This window comes from Carlito syrichta, unplaced genomic scaffold, assembly GCF_000164805.1.
Source record: "Carlito syrichta isolate Samal-C Ts95f unplaced genomic scaffold, Tarsius_syrichta-2.0.1 Scaffold304486, whole genome shotgun sequence".
Taxonomy (NCBI): domain Eukaryota; kingdom Metazoa; phylum Chordata; class Mammalia; order Primates; family Tarsiidae; genus Carlito; species Carlito syrichta.
Window position 1 is genome coordinate 419,252 of NW_007248582.1, and position 9,544 is coordinate 428,795.

General features: G+C 31.3%; 1 protein-coding gene across 1 annotated transcript in view; it reads left to right on the plus strand.

Moving 5' to 3' along the window:
- LOC103262414 (centlein-like) overlaps positions 1 to 9,544 on the plus strand; it is a 173,328-nt gene that overhangs the window by 156,024 nt on the left and 7,760 nt on the right. The window contains exons 9-10 of the mRNA XM_008060037.2: positions 4,768 to 4,944; positions 6,730 to 6,855. Of these exons, the coding sequence (XP_008058228.1) occupies positions 4,768 to 4,944; positions 6,730 to 6,855 (303 nt within the window). The remainder of the gene's footprint in view (positions 1 to 4,767; positions 4,945 to 6,729; positions 6,856 to 9,544) is intronic.

Genomic DNA, 9,544 nt, shown 5'->3' on the forward strand with positions numbered 1-9,544 from the left:
GATTTACAATATCATCTTGATTTGACATTACATATATTCCCCCCTCCCTTTTTTTTTTTTCAAGAATATATGACTGTGGTTAAAGTCATTTATTTTCAGGTTATGGGTGACTCAGCTAACAATGTTTTATGAATTAGTAATAAAGGTGTTTCTACATTTCTGAAATCAATTTTAAATATAATGCCAATCTCTGAATACAGAGATTTAGTCATTTCATGAGAAGAAAATCGTGTGTGTGTGTGTGTGTGTGTGTGTGTGTGTGTGTGTGTGTGTGTGTCATCACCAGAAGATTTTAGCTGGTTTTCAAAGAGCAGTCAGGTAGTCAGTTTTTGTCATATATATGTCTATGTTAGATATTTTTAAACACACTGCAGAATTTACAAACATATGTTTGACCTATACTTAATTTTCAGTGAGATATCGTTTTAGGAGAAACTCTTTATTTTGTTATGGTATCAAGACCTTTTTCTTTTGCTGTAGGTTATGTTGTGTGGTGACAACTTTGGAATTTTTAAAGTTCTTAAATAGTGAGATAATGTATGTAAAATGCTTGGCTAGAGAAAGGAACTAAATTCTTTCCCAATAAATGATAGTTATTGTTATCATATCGATATAGTAGGAAGCAAATATATTTAATTAAAACTTAGTAATAAAACAATTTAACTTACAGCTTTTGTAATTATTATGGGTGTGAAACTGTTTTCTAGTTATCACACAATATTCAGCCATTCTTCACTGTAATAATGCCATACAATGTTGTTTGGCTTTAATGTAATGTCCTAGGTATTTAAGTTGTACAGTTTAAAAAAGAGTAATTGGCACAACTCTTAAAGACTCCACCCTCTTCTATTCTATATCTTATACAGAACTTTTCCATCAAAATTAGCTCTGGGTGTAAATGTGGGGAAAATTATATATTAATAAAGGCAATTTAAAGAGATTATATCCATCGGGGGCTTTTAGACACATAGTCCACTGAACATTTCTCATCAGATTAACTATAATCTAGCAAAATTCCATTATATTTCATGATTGTAAACTAAAAGTGGAGCAAAATATTTTTCAATATTTGAGAAAATTTTTTTATTTATAAAATAACAATAGCAATGAAAGTAAACTTTTCAAAGATTCTAGAATTTAAGGGTAATAGAATGAAATTCCACAGAGAAGGAATTGGTTAACTTGATTTTGCTACACGTATAAAGCAGCCCTTAAAAAGGACAAGGATGTGTAAGAATATATAAAGATCTATGAGGATATATACTCATATATATTATTGGACATACACATAAGGATTATCCATATATATGTGTGAATATTAAGTTTTTAAAAGCAGGTAAAAAGTACAGTATGGTTGGAGACAAAAGAGTAACCTCACAGTGGATTAACCTGACAAAATAGTGCTTCAGCCTGGTGACTAAGGTCATCATTAGTGTTCGTAAATCATGTTGATGTGATGCAGTGAAAACGGCACTTTACCTTGATGATATTCCTCCTTCAAACTCATGACCCCAATGTAGTCATGAGAAAAACATCAGACAAATTTCAAAGAAGGGGCATGAAACAAAACTGTCAAGGTCATTAAAAACAAGGAAAGTGTGAGAAACTGTCACAGCAAGAGGAGCTCAAGAAGATCAGATGACTAAATGTAATGTTATAAACTAGATGGAATCCTGAAACAAAAAAAGAGTATTAGGCAAAAACTGAGGAAATCTGAATAAACTATGTTCTTTAGTTAATAATAATGTATAAATATTGGTTCAGTAATTGTAACAAATGTACCATAGTAAATTCAAGATGTTAATCACAAAGGAAACTGGGTGGATTGGGAAGGAGATGAAGGACGACTCTGTATAGTATCAGCTTAATTTTTCTGTATATATAAAACTATTCTAAGAAAAAAAGTCTTTTAATGTGTAAAGTAGGTTGAAAGAAATATGGTTTGCCTTTTTTTTTTAAGTATGGGAGATATATCAAAACTTACCACCAAAATCTCTGAGGGATGAGATTATGAAGAGATTTTCATTTATAATCTCTCCTACCTATACTGAAAGTTTTACATTGAGCTTTTAGTCATTTTATTTCCAGAAAAATTAAATATTTTTATTTTAGGAAACATTTAGTGATGTGTTCCCTGTAAAAAATTTAAGGAAATCCAGATAATTATGAAGAAAATAATACACATACAGTCTTGTAGAAACAACACTGCAAACTTTTAGGGTTGTTTTTTCCCCTATACATATTTGGTGAAATTTATTTCTATATAGTATAATGTACCCTGCTTTTCTCACTTAATTCATCATGGATATCTTTCCATATCAACTCTCTGCATAATTAGGAGTTAATCAAAGGTTTGATACATTGTTATGGGCTTTGGTGCACATTTCAAAATTTTCCTAGAAAATTTATAGCAAATTATACAAAGTACAGGAGTCATAAAGTGGGTCCAACCAACACTTTAAAATATGGACACTTTTCTTAGAAACAGTTATTCCTTGCCTCTCTTTAAGTAGATCTAGCAATAGTGGTTCACATTCCTCCATGAAAACAATTGGCTGAAGCTGATTAGCAACTGCCACAAATTACCCTCCTTACTCCTTAGTGGTGAGACTCTCTTGTTTGACATTTCATTTTGCTTATACTTAAAAAAAAAGGTTGTATTAAAAGAAATGTAGAATATTTCTTCAGATATGTCTCTGGCAAGAGTAAGAGAAGGCATTTAAAAAATAGGAATATGTAAGCTACTTTGTAAAGGGGATGAACATATCTTAATGGTTTAGTGGTTTAGTGGATGAACATATCTTAGTGGTTTATACAAAATGCCTATATTGACTGAGTTTGAAAGCTAGTATTTTTAAAAACCGAACACAATCCATTTTACTTATTTATTCAAATTATCTTCCTAGCTTCTATGTGAATTTGAGTTATCACTTCTTTCATAGTTTTTTAATTTTGAAGTTCTATTATTATTTATAATTTTAAAGGAATGCTATCTAAATATCCTTTATTGTTTGAAAAATATTTATATGAATATTTATACTGTTAATATTAATAGAAATATTACTAAAAATAAGGCCATTATTATAGTGAGACAATCCATTGTTGGAGCATTATTGTCTTTATAACTATTTGATTTATTTATCATTGCAGGTTCTTGACTAAATGTTGATTTTTTAAAAAAATATTCTTACATACATCATTATAATCCAGTGATGACTTAAAAAATTCATTTATTGAAGAACATAAGATTATTTACTGGGTATACTAGTAAACTAAGATTATGTTTTCTTAAAATTTTAAACTTTTGTTTGATCTTGAGCAAATTATTTAAAATTTGGTAAATGATGGAGTGTTCATATATCCTTCATAATTTTACTAAAGGAAACCTAGGCAAAAACAGGTGGCCTTCAAAATTATTTAGCTTGGCAGCACAATCAAAGGAAATATTTTTAAGCAACTTAAGTTTGATTATAAAATAGGAGGAAAAAATACAAGCTAAACAGTGATTATAAGGGGGAGAAAGGATTAGGCAAAATTATTTAGACTTACTGGAGGAAAAAATGCTTAAAAGTATTTTAATTTAATATTCAAAACAAGATAATGAAGTTAGGAATATATTTTAAGTATAGTAACAGTACAATATAAGCAGCGCTTTGTGGAAGATAGTTATTAGTATGGTGGAATAAAGGCTAGAAAACATATCAGATGATTTAAATATGAGGAAAGTATAAATCAAAGATGAACCCTCTCATAATAAAAATTACAGGTTAGAATTACAAAAAATTTGCCTATCCCCCTAAAAAAGAAAAAAGCATGCAAAACTGGAAAAGGAAAAGGATAGTACTCCCATTGTTGGTTCACAATAGTTAAACATGTATGTTTTCATAATCCTTAGGAACAGCATTTAGGAAAAATGGAGCAGTCCTTAAGTTTAAGATGAAAATATTTGCAGGGCTACTATATCCATATTAAAATACTAGATCATAAGATTTGGCATTCATTTGCTGGTAAATCAACAAAAACTTTATTTTCACTATTTTTCAGTGTTTGTTTTCTGTAAATGTAGTGGTTAATTTGAAATAACATTTATGTATATCCAGTGAGTTTGTAGTAGAATTTTTGCAGAATGCTAGTTTTTCATTAGCAGGCTTTCTACAAAATTAATTTTTCTGTCATTTCTGTTATTAAAATGTGGGTCTTACCATTAGCAGTTTGTCTGACACATGGATAAATTTCAGAGGAGAATGATGTAAACTGTATTGACTTTTAAAAGTATCAGAGTTCTTTGGTGAGTTGTTATTTAAATTATGATACATTAAAAGCTAATTGAACTTATAGTTTTTATTGGTTTCTTTTTTCTAGGTTTATATTCTATGATATTGTATGACTCTTGATGATCAGATGGTAGGTTGAGTATTTTGTGAGGGAATATGTATATAATTGTAAATTTGACTTGATAAGTTTCTAGATGAGTGGTGTGCATCATGGAGCCATGCTTTACACATTTTCCTCTGCAATTTTGTATGACAACATCTTTTGTGAAAATATTTATGTAGACTCTAGGTTACTAATTTATTGAAAAATGCCATTCTATTAGGATGATAAGGCTTAGCTAATGCTAGTTTATAGTCCTTGTTAAAAAAAGCTTTTCTTCCTCTGAATACTTATGATTGATAAAATGTAATATTATATGTAAGTATTTGTATGTATTTGTAAATAATATAAGATGCAAGCATACATATATTTACACATACACTTTTTGAATAGGTTTCTCATCGGCCATCCTTTTCAAGCTTGGAAACATTAATGGTCTCACAGAAGTCTGAAATTGAATATTTACAGGAGAAACTGAAGATAGCAAATGAAAAACTGTCAGAGAACAAACCCCCCAGCAAGGGTTTCTCAGAGAAGAGCATCATGACAAGTACTGAAGGAAAACATAAGGTAGGGATATTTTGTCATTTTGTAAATTTGCCAGGCTGAAGCTGCAAGGCAAGAGATAAAAAAAAAAAAAAAAAAAAAAAAAGCAACATTTACTTCTCTGCTTATATTTCTGGAAGCTTTTGAAAAATTTTATGTGCCAAACTCTGATAAAATAGCTCTTAGGAATAGAAAGTTTTCTCTTTCTAAAGCTTTCCTTCTATTCCCCAAATAATTAATGAAATATATTAGTAGTAGTATACCCATTTTGCCAGTAAATTAATATTCTTATATTAGAATGTTTTTATAAATATTCTTCATCTCTCTGATTAAAAATTCCTTTTAAAATAGAGTATCATTTACTCAATTTTCTAATTTTAATTAAGAGAAAAATATATCTAATGTTTCTATTTTATTCAGATATATTTAAAATACTTTCTATGTGGAATATAAAATATTAAATAAATTTTAACATTAACTTCTCCACTTATATATTTTTATAGATTTGAAGGGATAGCAGGAGAGAAAAATAGTCAAATTTTATGTGCCATGTTTCTCATTTATTAATGTTTCAGGTTTTCTTCTTTTAATATTCATTACATATTCATGTTATGCTGTAAAAGATTCTACAGAATGTTAATTAATATAAAAATTCCTCAATATTCTGTTATTTCTAGATAAAATGACATAATATTTTCCTAAAAGTAAGAGTTTTAACATTCTTTCTATTGTTACTTCAGCAATAGAGGAATAATGTTTTGTATAATAGAAAACCATGTTTCAAGGTAAATATTTTTGGTTCTTTTCATTTATCCTATGAGTAGGACAGAACATCTTAATAAAGAAGCACTTAAAATTAGACTCATGTTTCTGTGGTACTCTTACTCACTCTCTCTATAAAATCATTAGTAATTTTCAGAGGATGACCTTTATGTATGTATTTATTAAAACATAACTGCATTATACATTTCATGCAATTGTGATGTAGTTTCACAAGCACTGAGCCTTTTTTTAAAGTGAAAAAACATCCGTAAAATCCAGATACAACATCATAGGGCATAGTTTTGTTGCTTACTGTATTGCTGAAGTTTGTAAATGCATAACTTTGATGTTTCTCTGATTTTAGTAATGGTCAAGAAAAGGAGAGAGGGGCATTTTGACCAAAGTTTCCTTTCTTTTTTGTAAGGACACGCAGTAAGGATGAACACTGTGTTGCCCAGCTTAATAGTTGCTTTCACATATTCCTTCTCCAGATTGGTATATGAAGCTGTACATAATATAAACATATTCTTGTCTCTAGTTAGCCACATTATAGTTAATGACCATATGGCCATTATGGTATAAGATCTACTGTCTGTTGTATTTATATTCCTCAAGCATATTGTTCCTTCAACTTCACAGTGTGTTAAACTATTTCAAAGGGAAAAAAATCCTTTCCCTCTTGTTTCTGGTTGTCCTATCAAGTGTAACCTTGGACCCTTATAGAGCAATTAGACCAGCCTCTATCCCCTCCTTTGTAATGAGGTTTCTTGCATTTCTGAGTCTATAACCCTTTAGTCTTCCCTAATGGGACATCATTATTCTGAAAGAAACAATGTAAATGTAAATGAATATTCTCATTAACGAGTCACAGAGAAACCTTTAGTGGTAGCACTGTGGTAATTCCGCTTGTTATTTCTCTGGTATTCCATGCAGGATTTTTTTTATAATTCATTATTAGTATTCAAAATTACTTGTTCTTTAATTTTGCATGTCTTTCATAATCCAGTGTTCCAACTAGTTCAACCATGTCCTTGTTTTATTCTCGAGGAACCACCTGTGAAACGTTCAAGGTCTTTGTCCCCAAAGAGCTCTTTCACAGACTCAGAGGAGCTAAGGAAGCTGAGAAAAGCTGAAAAGAAGATTGAAAACTTAGAAAAGGCACTACAGCTAAAGGTGAATCATTTCTTTAGTGAAGATAAAAATATGCCAGAGTAAACATAAATTTTACAGATTACTGCTTGTCATTTTTCTTTCGTAAATTTAATTACCTGTATAGAAGTGTGCAATCGGTTCATCTTGTTTTTAAGATTTCTGAGGATCATAAAATAATAAAAAACATTTGCTAGTTGAAAACTAAATATTTATTCACTACTTTCCAGTTATTTGGAAATATTTTGGCTTAAAATTGGAAGTAAATTTCTCATAGTTTCTCCAGAGACAATAATAGAACTATTTTTTTGTCATTTATATATGATAAATTTGTAAGAATAAAAGTCAGTTTAAAACCATATTAACTCAGGTCACTTACAGTTATCCTTTTTAGAAACATGACATATAGTCAAAATGATAAATGAATATGCATTTTTAAAATGTCAACTGAATTTGTCTCAGAACGCATGACATTTGAATGAGCATCCTACCTGTGTTTAAGAAGCAGATATAAGCTGGGCTCGGTGGCTCAGCCTGTAATCCAGCGCCTTTGGCAGGCTGAGGTGAGTGGATTGCCTGAGCCCGCGGGTTTGAGACCCGCCTGGGCAGCAAGACCTCATCTCTACAATAAATCAAAAAATCGGATGGGCGTGGTAGCGCATGCCTGTAATTCTGGTTACTTGGAAGGCTGAGGTGGAAGGATGGCTGAAGCCCAGAAGGTCAAGGCTGCGGTGGCCGGGAGCAGCCACTGCACTCCAGTCTGGGCAATAGAGTGATACCCCAACTCAAAAAAAAAAAAAAAAAAAAAAGCAGATATAGTTCTTATTGACCTATCTTTGAGAGCTAATACTTCCTAATTCATACTTTATCTTTGAGAATTATCTTTCTCAGAGGAAGTTGTTCACGCATATTGAGCCCATTTTGTGTGACTATATTGAGGACTATTATTTTTTCTCTGAGTTTATGGCAGACATTTCATTCTTCATTCACAACTACCTGAAGCTCTCCTATTTGAGGTTCAGTCATATAGTTGATTCTCAGGTAGTTTTATTAAATTCTCTGATAAGTCCAATACTTTACACGATTAGAATTCAGTACATTAAATCTTAGATTCTTTGTCATACAATATAGATTAATCTTAGAAAAAGGCTTCACTTATATTTTGTGTGTCCTACGACAAAATATGGTTTAGAGGCATAGTTAACCATAAGCCATAATCAATATTTTGTCTTCCTTGTCACTAAACATTGTGTTAATTTGTATTTACTCAGATAAACTGTTATAAAACAAAGGAAAAATTATCACTTGTTATTTCTACCAAAAATAGAATGACCAGATGACTTTAGTAGCATTTTAGCATTTAGCTTACCTGAAATTTAAAAGGAACTTAGAGAAACATCCAAGTTATTTATTCATTCATGTGTTTAGTCAGTAGCAATTATTGAGCACTGCAATTAACCATGCATTGTACTAGTCACTTATATAACAGGAGACAAGATGAGTTGCTATCCTTCAAGACCTTTTCTCTAGTTAAGTAGATGGTAAGTAAGTTGTTAAAATCTAGTATTAAGTATAAATGTGTGCGTAGGCACAGGATGTTATGAACGTTTTCAGGAAGCCAGTTTATCTTCTTCCTACTTTTTTATAGTTCTTGAAATTTGAATACCAAGGCCTCTATCCTGAGATCTCCAGAGAAACAGAACTTTTAAGATATATATCATATATGGAACGATTACTATATTGGTATAATTCCTTAAAGTAAATTACATATATATGTATACACACACACATACATACATTTATATTTAATTTATAAGTACTCACATGATTATAGAAGCTGAGAAGTCCAAGATCTGTAGTTGGCAAGCTATAGAGCCTTGCGAGACCATGGTACAGTTCCAGTCTGAGCCCAAAGGCTATAGAACCAGGAGAGCTGATAGTGTAAGTTCAACTCCATACTGAGTCGAAATCCAAAGGCAAGAGAAGACTCGTATCCCCGGTCAAAGACAGGCAGAGGGAAAGGAATCTTTTTTACTCAGTCTTTATTCTATTTAGGCTTTCAATGGATTGAATGAAGTCCAGTGGAGGACATTCTGCTTTATCCAATGTACTTATTAAAATATTAATCTCATCCAGAAACATCCTCACAGACATACCTAGAAATAATAGTTAAGAAAATATTTGGGCAGTCAAGTTGACACATAATATTAACCATCACTTTGAGAGGCTGAGGTGAGAGGATTTCCTAAGCACACGGGTTCAAACCCAGCCTGGACAACTTGATGAGACTTCATCTCTATAATAAATGAAAAAAGTCAGCCAGGCATGGTGACATGTACCTGTAGTTCTAGCTACTTGGAAAGCTGAGGTGGAAGGATCACCTGAGCCCAGCAGGTTGAGGCTCTGTTGGTCATGAGCATGCCACTGCACTCCAGCCTGGGCTAGAGTGAGACTCTGATTAAAAAAAAAATTAACCATCACATTAGAGGATGTTTGCTTGTTCACCTCCAGAGGCCTGTAAGTCTGTAAGTCTTTGACAGTCCCATATTTTTGGCAGGAAGAAATAGAGAAATTCAAAGACAATTTTAGACCTATTATCTTTTCTTCCACTGTTTGAATTCCTTATTTCAAAAAACAGTAGTATCATACTAATTTATTTTCTTATTCCTTCTTTCTGACAATCATTCTTTTCTCTTTTTTTTTTTTTTTTTTT